Genomic DNA, 22,500 nt, shown 5'->3' with positions numbered 1-22,500 from the left:
TTTGGCCAGCTGCGCGCCAATTTCCCGCGCAATAATTAAAAATTAAAACGAGATGCTTCCGTGAAGCATACACTGGGTTGCCTGTGGTACGTGTTACAGAAAATCAGAAGGCACTGAATTGTGTGGTATTGAACTACAGCATTCCAGTCTCTGAAGAATAACAAATAAAAGAGAAGCGAGAAACATTGGCTTCTGGGCTGACATGTTGATAATTTCCAAGTTCCCGAACTCAGCAAGGTACAGATTTTGTTAGCTTGCTTTATGCAAAACAAGAAGCTCATTCTAAAAGCTTATTCTACGCAAAAAAGTAGGTTCTGGAGGTAATTTTGAGAGTGGAAATCAAGGTTACGCCGCAGACGGCAACTACAAACTCGCGATTTAATTAAGTTAACACACCAAAAAGACGCTAACCCCATTTTGACAAGAAAATGTTTTACTATTGCCATAAAAACTATCCAGTTAAGCTCGCATATCATAAAACATGATGAATTCATGACGGCCACCTTTTCCAGCGAACAATTTTTTGAAACAAACAACATATTTGCTATTAGAGGCAAAAACCCCTTCCTATTTCATTACGTGCGTGAAGAGAAACTCAATCGTGTCAAATATGCGTAATATTGCAACAAACTAAATTTCAGGATCAAACCGTTTCCATGAAGAACCTTTTCCTTGGATAATGAAGCACAAAATACACGACAAGCTTTCTTTCAAATAATTCTTGGCTGTCACATTTCCAATTATTTTTTTTACCTGAAGACTGTGCAGAGTTGATCACAGATCCACGTAAGGTGTTCAATTCGTTCTCTGTCTTTGTTGAACCCATTAGTTATCAGAGAATTTTCCATTTGGTTTGAGTGTTCTACATAACAGCACACGCGGTAAAATATCATTTTAGAAATACAGCTCACTTTGATTTCGGCTCGACGGGCGATAGATTGTTGTCGAAGGCCATTACTCGTCGCTTTTGAGATTTCAGGTGTTGGTTTTTTACCGCCTGCCTAGTTTATCCAACTGACTTGCCATTATTGAGCTCCATAAGGTATATTTTGTTTAAGGATCATCTAAAACGCCGTTCGCGTTACATGACTTTCGACGCCATTGCAGGCTAAGTTAATGATTCTCCTGTGTCCACCAGAGAAATCTAAGCATTTCCACTACCCTCTCGATCTTAAGAAAATACGCGCAGAAGGCTCTATGCACAAAGACACCACGTACCAGGGGAGTGACAGGCAAAAAAACATTGGAAACAAGCGGTGTAATGCAAAATTTACGAAACAAAATTGAAACGTTCATAGAAATCTGTAAAAGGAAAAAAGAGAGGGTAAAGGAAAACTGTAGACTTTCCAGGCACAATGTTTATTAAATTACCAGTATTCTGTTGACGTACCATTTTGTTTTGAGCTTTACCAAAAGAGTTATACGTTATCAAAAACGGCGTCATGCTGCGAGCTGACAGGTTAGTATATAATTCGGTTGAGTTTCTTTTTCTTCTTATCCGCAAATTGCAATGTTTTTTTAAAGTTTCCCGTAACCCGTTTCCCGCGGGAAGTGATGTCACAATAAAGACATGTCCCTTTTTTAACCACCGCGTTCCTGGGTTTGAACCCGAAACCTTCGGGTCGAGGCGTCACCAAGACATCTGGCTTTACCGGGCCGAGTTTGCTTTTTATCCCTCCGGCGATTTCCACGCAACCTCGTTTGAATTTTCCATTGTAGTCACAAATGTGCATACCCCAGGGATAGTAGATTATCCGCTCGATGAGAACCCCGTATGCTACCAGCGGAACCCGTCGCGCCTCGAACTCGGGCCACGCGCACCGGTAGCGAGTAAGTTCCCACTGAGCCATCGAAGCAACTCTAATCACGTGATGGTTTGTTATATTTATTATCTCGTTCGTAGTCACAAATGTGCCCCACAGATGTTTCCAAACTCCCGTACGGCGATTAGAAATCTCACTCCTCTCTCTTCTTCTGTGAGCGCAGGCTACACCACTCTTTGCTCACAATATAAGCTATAGCAAATACTTTTCCCCCGCAATGATTAAACCTCACATCTGAAAGTATATGATAAAGTGGACAGACGATTTTTCCTTGAGAACGGGAAGCTTTGAAGGTAAGGAGAATTGTCTCCGGTCTCGCGTGTTTCACTGCATGTATATAAGCATTTGATATTGCATCGAACGAATACTCCAATGGATCTGTTTTTCTTGCGAAAACAGTTTGTTTAGTCGTTCCAAAAGATTTTGTGAATTGAACCTGTGTGTTGAACTGGCCATTGTGGCAAACATTTTGCGAAGACTTTGCGAATCGAACCAGTGTGTTCCATCGGCCATCGTAGCGTTTTTCGTTTTGAGAATACAGCATTTGGAATTTTCAAATTTCGCCTTGCGTGACACCAAGACAGCAACTGAGATAAAGCTGTCTGGTTCAAAAAAACGGTTTTGCCTTGTGGTTTTTGGCAAATTAAGCATTAAAAGCTGTAGAAGACATGTTTATGCTCATTTAGTTCAGTTCACGAGCAAAAAGAGAGGGCTTTTATCGCAAACTGAGGTCCAGATGTTTTGTTGATTCGAGGCCATTCGAGGAACAAGAACTTAACATGGCGCGTCTCCATATAAAGCTCTGTAAAATTGAGTGACATGTTTCGGAAAATAACTTAGAAACAATGCCCCAAACAGACTTGAGACTTGGAGCAGATATTTTTGTATTAGTTTTTTGTAACATTTCATTTTCTTGGCTTCTTTCTTTGAACGGTTTCGGATTTATATTTTTTACTACGTGACAGTCTACAGACACTCTGAGTGTGTTGATTTGGCCATTGGGAGTCAACACCCGCCATTAGAAAGCAATAAATCAAGTATAAAAAAAGGATTAATGTCTTCGTTACTGAGATTTTGCGATCCTAGGGTCTATCATCTCCTACTCTCTCAGGGAGATGAAAGATTGTAAATTAATAATATACATGTAATCGGTTGTGTAAACGACAACAACATAAATCGTGATAAGGAATATAGAATGCAGAGCGCTCACAAGACCCACTTAGCAATGGCACTGCTTGGGAATTCCATTGCCATTCCTCCAAGTACAGGAATCAAAAAACGGGAAAAGAAGATTGGAAAAAGCCTTTAACAACCAAAAACCCATTGAAATCAAGCAAAGAAAAAGAAGTTTATAAAAATATAAGATTAGAAGTTTTCTGCGGGGACAATACTCAGATCTACTCAGTGGTCTCTCATATCCAACGCACTCTCGTGGAATAATTGTTAAGTAGACAATTAGCCTAACATCAAATTTAATGTTATGTGATAGGTCAAGGCAATGACATTTGACAACAAAAAATAAATCCATTCTTCCTAGTACAGGAATCAAAAACGTAAAGAGAATATTGGTTAAAAAGCCTTAAACAACCAAATAAAACGACATACACTCTATTTTGTTTTCTAGACAAACCAAAGCAAACGAATGAAGCGGCCTATCTCCAGTCAGTAGTATTCCAAATAAATCTCACCTTTTTATCTTGACATTCCTTAAAAAGCTTTACTAAAAAGTAAATAATAATAATACTAATAATAATGTCCATAATGTTCGCTTTGTAAAATATATTCTATATACAAGGCTAAAAGTTAAAAAATTAAAATATTCAAACCAAACGTTTTCGGCTGTTTGCCATCATCAGGGTTGATGATGATGGCAAACAGCCGAAAACGTTTGGTTTGAATATTTTAATTTTTCAATTTTTAGCCTTGTATATAGAATATACTACTAATAATAATAATATAGTAATGATAATAATAATTATAATAATAATATAATAATAATTATAATAATAATAATAATAATACCTTTATTTTATATAGCGATAATTCCAAGGTTAAAAACCGCCTTACAATGACAATGAATTAAAAACTAGATTATAAAATTATGTACATAAGAATAAAAGTAAATATTTACAAAGGATGTATTTATAAAAAGGGGCATAGTCAAATAATTAATAAAAATATCATGATTAATACAGAAAGACAAAAAATAAAACAATAAACACATAAACGATAGAATAAACCCATGAGATAACACAGATTTTGTAATCTTATTTCACATATCATAAAATCTTGCACCAACTCAATGGCAATAACTAGTCCAGGTATGCTTGGTTGAAAAGCCAGGTTTTAAGTAAGCCTTTGAATATAGATGTAGAATGACTTGATCGGGTGTTATGAGGGAGTGAATTCCACAGCTCAGGGGCTGCCCAAAAGAAAGCTCTCTTTCCATAAGAGTTAAGATTATAAGAGGGCTTAGAAGATGGAAGCTAGACGACCTTAGAGTCCTTGAAGGTCTATAAGATTTGATTAAGTCAGACAAATAAGACGGTTGGTAGTTGAGGATTTTGAAGGTAAGAAGAAAAATCTTATATTCAATTTTTTGCCCACTGGGTAGTCAAATTCTGTAGGCTATGCAGAATTCGAGTAATATATTCGGATTTGTGAGAAAAGGTGAGGACTCTGGCTGTAGCATTCTGTACCAGTTGTAGCTTTGCACTGAAAATTCAGACAGGCCATAAACAAGCGAGTTGCAAAAATCTAATTAGAAGAAATAAATGCGTGGATAAGTGTCTCACAGGCCTTAACGCTGATATGTTTCCTGATTTTGCAAATGTTCCTTAAATGAAAAAAGCAGGATTTACAAATAGCAGCAACATGGTGTTCAAGAGACATATCCTCGTCTGGGATAACGCCGAATTGTGATAGTATTGCTGTGCTGATTGTTGAGGCCCCATTTGTGAAAGGAGGAATTTAAGTATCCCGTATCTCTAAAAATCCTGACCTTTATCCTGTTAATTCCTGTGGTTTGTATCACTATAATACCATTTCGGTTTTTTAAATATCCTGCATCCCGTTAATTCCCCCCTTTCCAAATATCCCATATCCCTATAAGTTTTTTACATAAATCTCCTGTATTCCTGATAACCCCTAATAGGGCCTCGTTGTTTCCACTGGATAATTTAGTAGCATTAATAATAAGAAATAACCTTTCTGTTTTTAATAATAATAATAATAATAATAATAATAATAATAACTTTATTTATGAGCGAATGTGAGAGAATGTTTTAACACATATTAAAAAGCATCCGTACTAGATCACGTACTAGGTCACGGAGGGTCGTGGGTTCGAATCCCATCTGGGGCTCGGATTTTTCCGAGTTCCCAGTGGGTTCAATTGTAACACCTTTCATTTAATATGTGTTAAAACTTTATTTATATAGCGCTAAAATCCAATAATTGTCCAAAGCGCTTCCTAATTACAATATTAAAATAAATAAAATAAATGGAATAAAACATCTACAATGTACAATATAATTAAAATATAAGCCTAAATTATCTACTATATAAAAATGTAAACGCCTTAAAACAAAAAGGTCTTATAAAATATATGCTAACTTAAATAAAAACGTTTTACAACAAATAACTTATAGTTAAATTATAGCTTTACCTTTCCGGTAATCTGTCGCCATTTTCCGAAGTTTACCCGCGGTTGTAGTTCACTGTAACTGTCCAATTTGTGTTAACTGTTTGTGCATCCCACGGATACGCCCTTATAGGCGTCTTGTTGTTATTATTAATCATGCGATGCGTGACACCGGAAGCTGACGGCAAGCAGTATGTTAACGAAGGGAAAACTCGTATTAAAAGAAATAGAAAATTGCAGTCATTCGGCTTGGCTCAGATGAGCTGACAAAACATTGGCAAGGGCTGGAGGGATTCCGTCGGGATCGTGGATTTGTTTTCGGCACAGAAATGAAATCCATTGAAACAGCAAACCATGTTTGTGTCCTTCATACCTATCCCTAAACGGTTTTACCAGTTCTTCGAAAAGGTTGGAAAAAATTTACCAGATTACAGACCTGGGACAAACTGGTGTTGTAAATCATAAAATGCAAACTTGAGGCCGATAAAAGCTTTATGGATCACGTTAAATACATTCCACGGAAAAGAAAGGACCCCAACAAACAGAAGGTACAATACTTTTTGACTCTGCCATTTCACCGATTATTTCTGTTAGCCCGTTGTACAAGTTAAAACATAAACAAATAACGAGGAAAATGTCACTTATTGGATGCGGAGGGCCAACGAGAAGAGGAAAAGTGTCATGAAAATACTGATCAACAAAGAGGCAAGTCTAGTTGTGTATATATTTATATTTCTAAATTTGATATCCAGTTGATCTTATTTGCTTACATTACATTCACAAAAGTAAATCATAACGATTAAATCGCTTTAATTTTTCAAGGCTCTTGCAAACTCTTTCCTTTACATATTTCATTTTTTCCGAATCGTATTTAGCCAGTAATTAATGGCCAGATTAAATCAAACCAAGACATGTTAGATATCTAGAAAGGAAAAGAGAAGGAAAACATGTACCGGTATTTTTTACTACCAACCAAGTCAGAATGTAAAACTGGAACTGTTGTTTATTATATTGCCCTTGTGGGAAGTGACTGCTGCTCTGAGGAAGTTTACAGAGCTTTAAGTACCTGGATTGTTTAATGCTGTCTTTAAAACAGCACTTTGGGAAGACTCCAGAATGTCAGAAGACAGAAGATACCTCCAAGAACAAAGAACTGTTGCCCTCCTTCACATAATAGATATTTTAGGTGTGCATAAACATGAATTAATTTGACCCAATAAAAGAGAAATAAGTTTTCATGTTTGCATAGATCACAGATTACATGTCCTTTGCATAAAGACTTGGGTCTCGACATGCATCAGCATGGCCTTTCAAGAGCTGGCCTGAACAATGGTCCCATCTTTGGTTTATCAGTTGCACTACGAACTATTGACAGGCACAAAAGGAACTTACGGGAGCAGCATTCGGACTCACGTGTCAGGGAGAGTGTATTCCATTACATTATAAAATACTATTAAGTGATGAATACAGCTAAAATAAGATTACAGTTTTCAAGATAGAGTTTATTGCTCTTAGGAATTTGACTGTACTCTATGCAATATTAAAATAAATTACTTTTGTTTGCTTGTCAGTAACTTCATTAGTTCAACATACTTTATTTAGCTTGTCAATAGATTATTCATTTCCTTTTAAAAGGAAGGTACATCTATGGTGTTACTACTGGATGATTTCCACAACATCCAGAGAGTTCGCATACCAAATAATCTAAAGTTGTCAAAAGCGATGCATATGGCACCTGCCATTCTCGTTGTTCACCAGTACAAACCACACTATGGATATACTCTGTGCTGGATTTTGCAACAGCTGGTATGTACTGGTGAACATGATCGAGAACTGCAGATGCCATATGCGTCGCTTTTGACAACTTTAGATTATCTGGTATGCAAAGGAAGGGAGACTTTAATGTACACTGTAAAGGTGGTATCGTAAAAAGTCACCTGTGAGAAATTTTCACCAAAGGTCTTAATAACCATCACAAGTCATTTCTTAGTCCTCTTGCTGCGCAATGCCAACAACTGAGCGAAAATGATATACAGAAGCAAATCAAGCAGTTCAGGTGTAGCACGAATAATTATATATTATTTATTTCCTTTCTTGAGCCCGTCATTTTAATCATACCGGTAGTGAGTCGAAATAAAGAGACATTTCAATAATAATAATAATAATAATAATAATAATAATAATAATAATTATAATTATAATAACAACAACAACATACTATATTTTGCTATACAATCTGCGGCCTTGTGCTACTCAGTAAGTATGTAATCTTCGTCACATTTGGGAATGAGAAGGTTACACAAATTTAACAATTGTGGAGAATAATACAGAGAACAGTGAATATGTACATTTCAGTATCGTGAAATCCAGAAATCTTGTAATAAATAAGCGGCATGTTCACTGTGATATGCTACATTGCATCCTATTTTATCCCTGAAAGCAGTTCCACATGACCATCTGGTTTGTTGCTCGAGATGGAAAACTGTTCGTCCTGATAGTCACTTCCATTTTCCTCATAGTGCCATAGTTGCTAGGTCTGACATATCAGGAAGAGAAGCTAAGCATTTCTGGCAAAAAATTAAACAAGAACTGAGAACTTACGTTCTCTTACATTTGTAACATTTCTGTGACTAAAGACCAGTTAAAGTTTTGCATGCACAATGCAGTGTACAGACCGAATTTCAAAAGAAGATAAATTAATTTTACTTAAAACTTCTTACAAAAGAAATAATGGTGAAGTTCTTGTGCTGAACAAATAGACCAAATAAGGGAACATCTCTGGAAATAACAAGTACTTCAAAACAAAGAACAATACAACTACACAGAAGCATTACGCTATAAGAACTGACCTCCCAATAATATGGTGGTAATGGATTATGTTTCATTTTCTGTCGAGGTTGAAAGACAATGTACCTGTTTTGTTTTGTTTTTTTAAGTTCAAATACATCGTATTCGATGGTTTAACATATAATACGCGCGGGTATTTTGCGAGTTGCGTAGGAAAAGTACAAGCAATGAGCAAAATGTCCGCGAGTATTATATATTAAACCATCGAATATGAGATTTATTATTCTACTACAAAAAGGTATTATTTTGATTCAATTTTATCTGGTAAGGGTGTTTCTAAAAAAATGCATCATCTGTCCTTCCGGGCGCTTGCGAACGATGTAAACAGCACAGAAAGCCAGCCAAATGTCCTTTATTTGCTGTGTAAACGAAATGACGAGAGACAAGCGATGACAAGCTAAATTCTCAGGCTTTGCATCACGTTGAAAACAATTTCTTTCATGATAGAAAGTATACATGATTTAAAAAGAAAACACTTTGAAACCGTGTTTAGCTAAACATGTTTAAAACATGGTTAAGGTTTAGTGTGAACGGGGTCTTATTATAGGGAGAATCATTTTTCATAAATTATCACTTTAGATGTATCTGCTTCTCGGCACATATCTCTCAAAAAACACGAGCTAATGAAAGAAAGAAAAGTTAATCTTGTAAGGTCTTTAAACTGAGCTGAAACTTGGAATTCCAACATTAGCTACCTTTGTTTTTTCAGGGATGACGAGTCTTGCTCTTATTGGGCCAATTGGTATGGTACTCCTGTGGCTGGTTGGAATGCGGGTGATAATCGGCGCCAAAATTACTTGAACATGGAGGGGTGAGGAAATTAAAACAATAATATTTCCACCTTCGTACTGGCTTCGCATTCCTTCCTGAAGCCGGTTTTCAGTATGATAACGCTGTTTGTTCTTGTCTACAAAAACGACTTGAAAATGCCAAGAATTTAATGGGCCAGCTACAAACTTAGCACGCGGTTTTTAACAACGAACCCCAGAAATTCTCGAGTAAGGTTTATGCAAGAAGATAAATGCTTTTCTTCCTTGCTCTCGCCTTCGCAACACTGTATTCGACAATGAATGGCGAAAATAACTTAGAATGCAGGTGTATGTTCTAATTAACCGACCTAAGAGATTTTTAAAAGAAAGACAATTGGACTCTTTGCATCTCTGCTAAATCTACAAATGCGTGAAGTTACCCACTCTAAGTTTTCATGGAGAGCGTGGACAACAAAAGCATCATTGTCGTGAATGTAGGGGCTCAGAAAGCACTACATTGTTGTTTTTCCTTTGGCAAGAAGTTACGCGTAGAAAAAAAATTGTCGCTTTTTTTAAGATTTACCAATAGTGTAGTATTTCGGGGAATGCATTTGCCGCATAGCAGGTGCGAAAAAGGGAATATAATACAACTGATGACAATGAAACTTTTCAGAAAAGACATGTCAAAGGAAATTTTTACTGGTGATTGAGCAGTATAAAATCGATGGATCGTTAATCATTCGCGAATTTGTATGAGAAATTAAATCGAGAGCAATATAAATCTGAAAGAACTAGCGACACCGAATGTGTTAAGCTGAGGAATGACAGGTGGAAGAAAGCCTAGTAAAGAAAGAGGAGGAATCATCGCCAGTTTGTTAGTACCAAGGAAAGTCTTATATGCACATGTTCAAACAACACTCGAGGTACAACTTCGGGAACAAGAGAAATATGACGAGACGAAACGCAACAACAAACTGAGGAAAAAGCTATTCCGACTCCAACTTGAAATCCTCACAATGTAGGGAACCTGGAAAATTCGGAATGGATTGTAGAATTATGCAAGGTCTTTAATAATTGAAGAATGCTGAATGGTTCAAAGCTAGATAAATCTCCAGTCATAGTCACTAAAGAGACAGTGAGGAAAATCGGCTCCCAACGGGACCTATACCATTTCTTCTTTCCTTATATGTTGACAGTCCAGTTGCAATCACAAAAACGGAATGAATTTGGAAGTTCTGTTTTTCCTCTCTTTGCCCGCCGTTAATGTGTCAACAAGTGTTGTTTGGGTTTAGCCAGGACGAAGTTCTATGCAATTTACATGTTGTTGTTTAATACATACTCCACTTTGTTGGTGCCTTAGTGATTATTCGTTGGATAAGGTTGCCCCAGCGGTGTCACAGAATCAACCTTTGCCTTTGTTCTTCAAGTTTTTTGTTGTCAGCAGACTGCGGAAAAACCCAAACCGTTTACAGATGCTAACCCAGTTAGATCTAAACATCGTGTTAGCTCTTAAGGTTGACATTAGTACCTTTAAGTTTTGGGCTGTTCCGCGGTCTTATACACTGACCGTCAATGCCACCGAGCTAGGAGGTAAGGTATTCAGGGATCAGAAACTTGGTTAAAAAGGGTTCAGATAGAGACCGCGCTAACTTGCAACTTACCTCCACCCTCAATTCGCGCCATTCATCCAAAATTTTAGAGAAATTAAGTCAGTGAGGTATATCAAGAGAGCCTCCGAACAAAAACTTTGACAATCAACGAAACCTAAATTTGATGTTTAAACAAAACCAGCAAGTAGTCCGACTCTTTTCATGGCTCCGGTGATATCGATATTCAAGAAAGAGCTCCACAAATTCTTTCTTTCATGAAACAACCAGTATTTGCTCCTCAATAAGTAATAAACTGCTTAGAAGTTGTGGTTTTGTGAACCCTCCACTAGCTCTCAACGTTAATCTTTTCTTTTATTGATCTATTTTGATTTATTTCCCATTTGTTTACTAATGTTTTTGGTTTTTTTTGTTTTGTTTTGCTTGTGTCTATCCAAAAAGGTCTGGTACTTTGCTTGGTATGTTGGCACTTGACGAAAAAAAAGGAAACACTGATGTGACGGGAAGACATTTCTGGAGAGTCGAGAACGTTTATCCTGAATCCCAAAAGTGCAGGACTTGGGCAAATGACCAACAGTTAATGAGTATATATGACTACACCTTTCTCATACAAAATGATACGAACTTCGCGTGTCCATGTACGCTATTTCAGGCATGGTTCGATGTGAGATTCTTTTGGAATTGGTGGGAAAATCCGTGGCCCGATTGGTGCTTCAAATCACGACGATCAAGGTGGGCATTTACTTTCATGCCCGGAAAGGGTTACGATTTTATCTTGCTGAAACAATTGTGTTGTTACTCCATTGACTGGGAAGTCAGCTTTGGTTCGCTAAAGATTGGAGAGCCAGACGGAGGTCACGTGGCCGCAGAATTCCACTCTTTTTGGTGGTCTTCCTCGTGGTCTGGTGCGGTGGTGACTGACCAGGAAGCTTACAAATCTTGCTGTGTTGACACACCTTATCTTTGTTCTGTCTTCTACCGTTATCGTCCGTCTCAAGACTGCAGGGGTTACTTCTTTCTTCCAAGACGTAAGTGCTGCAAAGGAACAGTTAATAGACTGACTGACTGATTGACTGATTAATTGATTGATTGATTAATTGACTGATTGATGACCTCTTTTATTATCTAGGTTGGTTTTGCTGTGATCCTCACTTCAAGACTTTGGATGGTGGGAATTACACATTCAATGGTCTTGGCGAGTATGTAATGGTCGATGGAAAAGACGGCAAATTCCAGCTTCAGGCCAGAACAGGACTTGCCCAGGGAAACTCCACAACTGCTACCATTTTCATTGCGGGCGCGGCAAAAGAAGAAAACACAAGCACTGTTGAAGTCAGAGTGAAGCCAGGAGGTAACCGTCATGGCCTATTTTACGAGGAATACTTTGAAAATAAACTACTTCAAGGGTGCTCGATTTTTTTTCCCAAATAATTGGCTCAAAGGTGTCTCTTTTCCGCCTCTCAAAAACGTCTCACCAGGAGAAAAATCACAGGGGCACCCGACTACTCAAAATTTGTCAGAATTACCTAAAATGGTTTCCACAATGTTTAAGGGCTCGTTTAGTGAGTTTGTAGCTTTCGTAAAAATATTTATCTATTCGGATGTTCGAGGGGAACTTTAGGTCTGTAGAAATTTGTAGGAAGCTTTTTTTCCTCTTCCGAAAGTTCTAGCAATCCTCCTTTTTCTTCCCGAAAATTTTAGGGGACGTTTGCTGTAAGTATGATTCTAAAACAAACGCTGGCAAAAATGAAAAGACGTTATAAATTTCAAAATTTGTGCTATTTTAAATATCACTGTTGACTCTTACTCGGGTCAATAAAATTCTAGAGTTCTTCAAATGTGGTTTCGAAATTTCTGAGCACTCTTCAGACTCCTCGATTTTTTTCCAAAATACCTAGGAAATCTGTTCTGAACATGTCCGAAATGTTAGTGCGCCTCGAGCTCGAAATTCTGAGGTCGAATATTTGAATATTTTGGCCAACTTTCTTTCCGAACAGGTATTTACCGAAACCACTCGTTGGGTGCCCCTGAGAAAGCGATGTAAAGAGGCTCAAATCAGTTTCAATGCGTGCCACAAACTATACGATTTGGAAGGATTGAATCTACCCAACTGTTCCATAAAGGCCAAAGTTATGTTACCATATGAAACACCAATAATTGCTTAACAAGTGCACTCGTTGATGTGACGTAAGAGGTCACCATGGCAACAAAAGAGCCATCTAAAAGCTATATTTTGAATTTAAACGCTTATCTCAAAGATGAACTCAGTGAACCTCAATTTTTATTGCTGAAAAGTGATAAGCAGGCTCTCTGCAAAGTTAAAAAAACCCTGGAGTGGAATATTGGAAAATTTCATTTTGTTTCCATGGTGACCCATTGTGCCACATTAATGAATGAATCTTGTTAAAGGGGCTATGTCACGGCAGTGCAGTTAATTTTGTGTAGTTTTCCAAATTACTCTACCCAACTCACTATGCAACGTATTGCTAACCCTTTAACAACGGGCCCCATAGCCCAGTTATTCAAACGATGGATAGCACCATCCACCGGATAAATCACTGATCATTGGATAAGTCATACCTAAACCAATTGCGCTATCCAATGGATAGTGATTTATCCGGTGGATGGGGCCAGAACTCAAAGCTTCGTAACATAAAAACGTATTCAAGTGAAGCTATGATCCTCGCAGTTATGAATGCAATTTTAGCAATTGTGTAAAGAAGCCTGAAAAATTCAGGACTTCAAAGGGGTTTGAACCCGTGACCTGGCGATACCGGTGCGACGCTCTAACAAAGAGAGCTATGAAGCCACTGACATTGGGAGCTGGTCATTTGTTGGGTTCCAGTGTTCCCGTGAGGAATGGATCAACGATGAAATGATATATGAAATGGATCATATATGAACTGCGGATATGAAATCAAGTGAAGCTATGATCCTCGCAGTTATGAACGCAATTTTTGCAATTGCGTAAAGAAGCCTGAAAAATTCAGGACTTCAACGGGGTTTGAACCCGTGACCTCGTGATACCGGTGCGACGCTCTAACTAACTGAGCTGGTTAGAGCTCAGTTGGTTATTTGGGGGTTCCTCACGGGAACATTGGAACCCACAAATGACCAGCTCCCAATGCCAGTGGCTTCATAGCTCACATGGTTAGGGCATCGCACCGGTATCGCGAGGTCATGGGTTTTAAACCCCTTCTTTACGCAATTGCAAAATTTGCGTTCATAAATACGAGGATCATAGCTTCACTTGATTTCATATCCGCAGTTCATATATGATCCATTTCATATATCATTTCATCATAAAAATGTCTGTCAAGCATACATTATTTAAGTCGCAAACAACAGAGATAAACTTTGAAAAACTGTTACGCTGAACCAGTTTCAATCCATTTTAATCTCCAATTTTGCCCATCCTTGCCTCCTTTTGTGTTTACTGTTTAATTCAAACCCTTCTTCAATGTTTTAAGTAGTTATTTTTACGTTTCACTTGATTTGGATGTTAGTTGGCAGTCACTGAATTTGGCTAAATTATTGACATACGCTTTTTGAACAATTCTGGTTGTTTTATTTGGTACCATTACGTTGCCGTTACGTAAAAAAAGTGTTGTAGAATTAATCCTTTTTACAAGACATTCCCTCCAATTTCAGCCACCTTAAGCACTAGTGTATTTTACAAAAAAATCAGTACAAGGCGCTCTATCGGTCAAGTGCTTCTCCACTTTTTTCATTTAATCTCATATCACCTAAATCTATATTCCTACCTCTTACAGTACGTATCGTTCTTTATAGATCACAGTCAATAATAACACAAAAAGGTTTTTGAAGCTTATCACTTTTTTGTTACCTCTACTGCTATAGGTGGATTAAGCATTCTTCTTGAAGGCGAAATTTACAATGACTATAACAATCTAACAAATCGGAGTGTTAACGTTGGAGGAAATATCACTTTCTCCAAACCGGAAGAGAACTGTCTGGAAGTTTCTTTCCCGTCAACATCAAATGTTAAGTTTTGTGAGAAGAAACAATCGATGCTTTTTGTCGTCAGCCCCGCAATTGATTACAAAAATGCCACCAAAGGGTTGCTGGGAACTTGGAATGATAACCCGGATGACGACTTCGCATTGCCTGATGGGTCAGTACTGCTACCTTCTTTAACAGCAAGAGCTATTCACTTCGAGTTTGGCGTCAAGTGTAAGTATGTTTACACATTTTGTGACTGAAACCTAGTAACGGAGCTCCGCGCGCGCCGAAGGCTCGCGAGCGCGGAGCACCATTGTTAAAAAAATATGATAACCCATCGATGCGAGATAGCCATGACGTCATCAACAGTCCGTACATACGTACGTACGTACGTCCGTACGTCCACCCCTCCATCATCTGTCCACGTCACTGCCAATCAGAGGTTGGTTTGTTGGAAAATGAAAACATAACATGTAATATGTTCAATTCCGGCTCGCCTGGACGTTTTCGCGAATTGTTGCAATGGCGAGCGTCAGAGTAATCGTACCGTCCAAAAGTAAGTCGAACTTCATGACAGGTTTTTAACATCACAGAAAAATCAAGGACCACGGAAGTTTTGAAGTTACAAAACAAAATGTGAAAGAGAAGAATTGTAGAGCTACGATTTAACAATGAATTTCATTGCCTTTATACTTAAACGCAGTCAAAAAAAGAGCCAAGAATCGTCGGGTTATGGGTTCCTGGAATCGTCGATTTGCTGACCAACTTTTCGTTGCCTTCCCATCTCGGGATCAAGTGATAAGACTCAGGGGAGGATCCAGAAATTCCAGAAAGAGGGGGCCGAAAATTCACGTTAGTCAAGATGCTCCTTACAGCATTCTGGGAGCATTTGGGACCAAAACTTCAGAATTTGACATTTTTTAAACGGAGTGATCCCATTGCATTCACACGGCCTACTAAAAAAGATGACAAATCCCTTCACAGCAGGAGGTTACGTTTAGCAATAACAGTGCATTTAAGCGTTCTTCTTTCATGGCAGTGAGCTTTTTATCAGAATTTTTCATATTTGATATGCATTATATATTCAATTTTTCATACGTGATGTATATCTACTAAGGCAAATACAAAAACTCTGAAACTGAACTAATCATTATCTAAAGTAATAAAAACCACGTGATGCACACTGTACAACTTGAAAGTCGGTTGGTTACAGAAGCTCTTTAAATACAGAGAAAAAATACAGGGGAAAAGGGGGGCTGGCCCCCTCGGTCCCCCACTAAATCCCCGCCCTGAGATTATCTCTTTTCATCTTGTCATATGTAGAAGTAAAGTCATCACAAAGAAAGCCTTTTAATCATATATAGACTTGATCAATTCTCTATCCAGCTACGAGATACGTGAATTCCCAAAAAAAAGGTTACGTGATTTGTGAATGTAAGGAAAATTAACCCGTGATTCGAGATCCAGACCCCCCCTTCCAGACCCTGATATAATAGGCCAATCTTACACCATTGACGCCTGTACTGATACCAATCACGCGCGTCTCAGGGTGCATTTTGCGGCAGCTAAACGAGAGGGTTTTTAAAGAAACTTCAAAAAACACCTGATAGGCAGAAGGTCTAGAGCATGTGGAACACTGTCTTATACAATTTATGGAAAAATCACTAAAATTAAAACGACGTCGGCACAAAACGTTTCTCGAGTCGTTGCTTTCAAGATTATAATTTATTTCTCTGACGGTAAGGGGCTTTGTGTACGTTTTTAGCTATATCTTGTTTTCCCTCCGATAAATTCTTTTAATTTTTTTTATTATTTAAAGTGGATAATTTGTACACCAAAATTATGCAATAAAAAATATGGGTCACCTTGCTCGTTCAGGGTAAAACACTATCGTACCTGTCTATTCTCGATTATCGTAGATCGAAACAACAAAATTCGACACGTTCTCAGAATGCGCGCGCTTATTCGCAAAGATTTATGGGCCATTCACACCTTTTCTCACGTGTTTTATGAACTGTTTCAGCGTGTATGATCGATTTACGCCATATTTACAATTTTGCAAGTTTGATCCATTATAAATATTGACACATCGTTTTCGCGGTACAGAATGCGCAGTACAATACTGAGGAATCACCTTAAAGCTTAAGACGACGTTGTTTCATCTTCATACTGTCCTAACGTTCAGTATTACCACGGGATCCTTGTTGACAACCCGTGCTTTTGGTATCAAGTTTAAGCGGAAGGACGACAGAAATATGTTCTTCACTCCCTGATCATTCTCAGATCTCCCAGTACAATGCTATAGCCATGGATATAATCCATGGTTGATTTTGATGACATGATGCGACAACTCCATCTTGAGATAATTTCTGTTTGTCACCTTTCTTCGTTAGGGCAAATAAACGAATCGCAGTCTTTATTTACATATGGTCAAAATGAGAGCGTCAATACCTTTGCTAGACCCGATTTTGAGCCTATGTTTGCTGACAACATCACATGGCAGAATGACTCAATAAGGCTGGCGGCTGAAGCACAGTGTGGAGAAGATCATGACTGTTTATTTGACGTGGCATCCACAAATGACCTATCCGTTGGCGTATTAACCAAGGATATCAACATTCAGCTTGTCAATGAGACAAATTCTTTAGGTAAGCCAATTTTAGCACTTCATCAAGAAGGGTTCCAACCGACGTTTGGGAGTTTTCAGTATCCGCTCTTTCATATGCTCCGACAGCTTTACCTCGCGACTTTCTTGTTTTAAACAGATGTTGGTGGCACTGGTAACCAATTCTTATGGTTCGTTATTAAAACGAGTGGCATGAAGCAGAAGGACCTAATCTGATGGAGGCAATTCTCAAAGTCCAGTGGTTTTTGTTTCCTACCTGCCAATGAACTCTTCTTTGACTTGTGATATTATTATAAATGTGTCAGTGGAAATATGGGGTACTAAAGCTCGCGTTTTTATGGCCTAGTTTTACAAGAAAGTCAGTTAAATAAATCCTTTGTGCTAGGGCTTTCCTAGCCAGAAATCTGCTCTAGGGGAGGTCTTCATCTCTTTCTGGGTCTTAGAGTGCCAAAGTAAGCCTAGCTGCCTTATATGGGCAACTGAAAACCTGTGCTATCCCACCTCATGGCTTTTTATTATATTTTATTATGTAATGGCTGATGACCCCTTGTTGTCCCGGGTTACCTGGAAATCACCCTTGCGAAACTTTGCTTTGAAGACGATATACACTCTCCTCGAAAAACCAACTTTAATGCCAAAGCGCACAGGTTCGGAATTTCATCGTATCAGGAGAAAAAGACAGCTGGTCTGCGACGATTTTGTTATTTTCATGGTTAATATCGTTGTCTTTATTATTATTATTATTATTATTATTATTATTATTATTATTATTATTATTATTATTATTATTATTATTATTTTTATTATTATTATTATTATTATTATTATGGATTCAGCAACGGCTTTTCCATAAGTTGGATCCGGGTTATCTTCTTGGGGGCCAGGCAACAACAAGTTGCCTAAGGAAACCCAAATTTTATCATAACTTTCATCGCTCCAGAACCTTTCTCAGAATTCTTGCTATGCCCAAGAGAGCGGTTTTTTGAATTAGTTCTATAGAAGTGTTGGTGCCAACGCGCTTCAAGTTGCTTTCAAGCCTTCTTGGAACTGTTCCAAGTGCCCCAATTACTACTAGAAGCACCTGGGTTCGGACACTCCACATTTTCTGAATCTCTCTTGCTAGGTCCTGGTATTTCTCTAGCTTTTCCTCTTCCATGGCCTTTACAGCTGTGTCTTCTGGGACTGTTATGTCTATGACTTGGCATGTCTGTTCTTCCCTGTTAATAACTACCAAGTCGGGTCTCCTTGCACTAGTTTGGTGGTCAGTGTGGATGTTATAATCCCATAGCAGTTTGCAGTCGTTGTTCTCAAGGACACTGAATTTCTGGTGATGTTCAAACCATTTGTCTACTCTTCTAAAGCCGCACTTCCCCAGCAAGTCCCAGTGTACCACCCTTGCAACATTATCGTGCCTTCTTTTATACTCTTGCTGTGCCAGTTTGGAGCACCCACTCACTATATGGTTCACTGTTTCCTTGGCCTGGCGGCACATTCTGTACATTCTGACCTGTACATTCTGTACATTCTCATTCTCTTGAGTCTTGTCGATGTTGGCTTTGATGTAGTTTCTTCTTATTGCCTGGTCTTGGGCAGCAGTGATTAGGGCTTCTGTTTCTCGTTTAAGGTCAACCATGCCCAGGTCTTCTCATTCCGTTCACTATCTGTTTGTCTGAGGAACTGACCATATAAAACCTTCTCTTGCCACTCTGTCTTTCTCTCAGCTTTCCTTCGTTGTTTGTCGTCCTTTGGAGTTTCTAAGTCGTGGGTTACCAGTTTCCCCTTCCTAGCTGCTTGAATCAGTTCCTCGTCACTGTGTAGGGTGTAATTTTGTAATGAGTTCTTGGCCTGTCCAATCGTTCTTCCACTGAAATTAGGCCTCTCCCTCCTTCTGCTCTTGGTACATAAAGCCTGTCTACACAATCCCTTGAGTTAAGTGCTCGGTTCATTGCTAGGGTATTCCTTGTTTTTGTGCCTAAATCTCTTTATTCCTTTTTGGTCTAGTTAATTATACCACCAGCATACCTTACCAGGGATACAGCCCAGGTGTTGATTCCTTGTATTAAGTTTCTTCCATTCAGTTTGGATTTTCCCAGCTTTCGGACATGCCTTAGATATTCTTTGCTAAATTTCTCTCTCATCTGACTATGGAGCATTTCATCTGCTTCAATAACTCCTAGGTATTTATAACCTTCACCCTCTTTCAGTGCTTTGATTTCATTGTCGTCAGGGAGTTGGATACCATCTGATTCCACTAGCTTGCCTCTCTTTAGGACTAGGACTGCACATTTTTCAATTCCCGGAACTGCATACCGATGTCGTGACTAAAGATTCGCACCGTCTGTGTAAGGGACTCAAGCTGGGCTTTATCCTTTCCATATAGCTTCAGGTCATCCATGAATAGTAGATGGTTGACCTTTGTCTTGTCAGTAAAGTGGTATCCCTCTGTTGCTTTTCTGAGGATTAGTGTAAGGGGTATGAGGGCTATTACAGTACAAATGGGAGTGGTGATAGGGAGTCTCCTTGAAAGATTCCTCTTTTGATGTTAACTTCTCCAAGGTTCACTCCATTTGATGTAAGAACGGTTTGCCAGCTTTTCATGGTAATTGCTAGTAGAACCCTTATGTTCTCAGCTACTCCAAACATCGCCAGACACTCAAGGATCCATGAATGTGGGACCATGTCAAACGCTTTCTTGTAATCTATCCAGCACATCGCTAGGTTCTTATTCCGGGCTTTAATTTCTCTAAGCACCCCTTGTCAATAAATAGCTGGTCATTAGTTCCCCATGAACCTCTTCGGCATCCCTTCTGTTCCTCAGGTAAAAGATCCTCTCTGTCCAAGTATTGATATACTTCTTCAGAGATGATTCGGGTGAGCATCTTCCAAATAACTGGAAGGCATGTTTTGGGTCGATAGTTCCCTGGGGATGTCCCCTTTTCAGGATCTTTCATAATAGGTTTTTTGTTCATTCCTAAGTTTTCTGTCACTACCGTGGCTGCTGCATACAGAAGGGTATTGATAACCGTTGCTGTGATGTCATTGGAGGTAATTTGTTCCAAGCCATGATTTCCTTTCCTAACTTCAGCCAGAATAGCCTTTTTCTTGAACTGCTTAAGGTACAGTAACCTTGACCTTATTATTATTATTATTATTATTATTATTATTATTATTATTGTTATTACATTATCCTGATTATTATCATTTTACTTTACAGAAAATTTCCCACCAAAAATAGTCGATGTCCCAACTGCAATAAATGCCACATTCAACAGGACTACCAAGTTGGTTGTCAGAGCAGAAGACAATGACACCATCGCGTTCAGGGTAATAAACAAACCTGAAAATGCTACAGAGAATCAAATTGGAAATGTCCTTCATTTTACCTGGCACGTTACTTCAACGAAAAAGGTAGGCTTCGAAAACAAGTGAAACTTGTTTCCATAATCAAATGGAACATAAATTGATTTGTGCTTCGTGAGACAATTGTTTTATAAATCACTTCCGAGATTAGAGTTTGGGCACTCATGTCATTCTGGTCTTTATGAAGTATACAACGGAAATATCGGGATCTAAGCGATCTGTTAACATCACCGATCGTTTTCCATCTACCTCCGCAAATGTCATTTATTGCATAACCTGTACGTTATGCAATAAATTATACATTGGCGAGGCAGGTAGACGACTATGCGACCGATTCCGCGAACACATTCGCGATGTTGAGACAAATGACAGGGTTTCATCCAAGCCAGTCGCTCGTTATTTTAATCTCCCTAACCACTCCAAAAAACACATGGCTATCTGCGGCCTTTCCCTACATCAAGGTACAACGGAAAGCCGCAAGAACCTGGAACAAAAATTCACGCCTCAGCGCTACTTACAGTTGACACTTAAAGTTCATAGGGGATATTACACGGCGGCGCGAAGATATGAATTTTATTTCGAGTGGTAAAAAAAATATGTTACGAACAAGCGTAGCGAGTGAGTAGAATATTGTTTTACTGACCAGAAATAAAATTCATATCATTCTTTAAGCCACTGTGTAATTTTCTTTTATTATAGAGACAGAAGTGTTTTACTTACCATTTTTCTTTCTAACACCGAGCACAAACTTTATCGCAAATTCTTGCAGCTCGTCGGCAGGAATTTCTTCAATTTTCGCATTTTCGCATTTCTTCCTCACTTGCAAGGAATTCCTTGAATAATTTTAAGTTCTATGAAGCTTTATGCTTCGTGTTAGCTTTTTCTCGTTTCTCAGAGAAGGATTTTACATTAGCTTCAGATAACTTCACGAATCTATCGCTCGCCATTTTCACTGAGTGTTTGAACAAACAACCATGCAAAGGCTTGAAATGACGTCATCAATATCCTCACAAGTGAGGGTATGGAAAATACGCCACTCGGGTCCCGGACGTAGTTTCATACGAATTTTATGACTGGTGTATTTTCCAGTAAAACGCTCCTGTCTATATAATAAGTATCATTATAATTATTACTCGTGATACATGGCGCAGCCTGCTAATTCATAGTTCTTCCGAATTAAAATCCCAAAAAAAAGTATTACGAAAGACCATCTTTCACACGAGCAAAAGCAAAAAATCGATTTTACCTACACACGCTCAGAAACCGGAAAATGCTTAAATGTCGCCAACAACCTTTTGTTGGAAAAATTTGGTCGGGGAAATTCTTTGATCGACAAACCGAAAACTTCCAAGGCGTCGGCCACAACATTTCGTTGGGAAATGGAATGGGATGAAAATTATGAGCTTATTGTAATGCAACAGTGTTTTTTTTTGTTTTGTTTTGTGTTGTGGTTCCTGTTTAGTTCAATTTGTCATTCGTTGCCACTGATGGAATGGGCGCAAGCTCAACTTGGAATCCTACCATTAACATGTGTGCTTGCCTTCACGAAGCTCTGTGCGTGACGCCAGAAGAGGGCGATGACATAAATACTGACAGCAACTTTGTTTACATGGGATGCGCATGTCAGGGAGGGTATACGGGAAGATTCTGTGATACTGAGATTGACGCCTGTGAATTGAATGGTCAGCCGTGTTACCAAGGAGTGGATTGCATTGATCTTCCACCACCAGCCAATATTAGTGGTTACACATGTGGACCCTGTCCGAGCGGCCTGACTGGAAACGGAGCACAATGCACGGGTTGGTAGAAATCAACGTTAAATCAAAGGAAGCCTAACAACAGTTTAGATTGCAGCATGCTTAGTTCAGGACGACAAAATGCC

General features: G+C 38.7%; 1 protein-coding gene across 3 annotated transcripts in view; it reads left to right on the top strand.

Annotated features, from left to right (window-relative positions):
* The window catches only part of LOC138019759 (mucin-like protein), a 76,422-nt gene that overhangs the window by 32,638 nt on the left and 21,284 nt on the right, over positions 1 to 22,500 (top strand). For 2 of the 3 annotated variants that reach the window (XM_068866633.1, XM_068866635.1), the window contains 8 exons: positions 9,023 to 9,124; positions 11,111 to 11,697; positions 11,799 to 12,020; positions 14,531 to 14,863; positions 17,026 to 17,280; positions 20,235 to 20,303; positions 20,473 to 20,666; positions 22,081 to 22,417. In XM_068866633.1, the coding sequence (XP_068722734.1) occupies positions 9,023 to 9,124; positions 11,111 to 11,697; positions 11,799 to 12,020; positions 14,531 to 14,863; positions 17,026 to 17,280; positions 20,235 to 20,303; positions 20,473 to 20,666; positions 22,081 to 22,417 (2,099 nt within the window). The remainder of the gene's footprint in view (positions 1 to 9,022; positions 9,125 to 11,110; positions 11,698 to 11,798; positions 12,021 to 14,530; positions 14,864 to 17,025; positions 17,281 to 20,234; positions 20,304 to 20,472; positions 20,667 to 22,080; positions 22,418 to 22,500) is intronic. The other variant, XM_068866634.1, reaches the window with a different exon arrangement.

This window comes from Montipora capricornis, chromosome 10 (genome assembly GCF_036669925.1).
Source record: "Montipora capricornis isolate CH-2021 chromosome 10, ASM3666992v2, whole genome shotgun sequence".
Taxonomy (NCBI): domain Eukaryota; kingdom Metazoa; phylum Cnidaria; class Anthozoa; order Scleractinia; family Acroporidae; genus Montipora; species Montipora capricornis.
The sequence above is the reverse complement of the archived record's forward strand: the minus strand, read 5'-3'. Positions and strand labels throughout refer to the sequence as shown.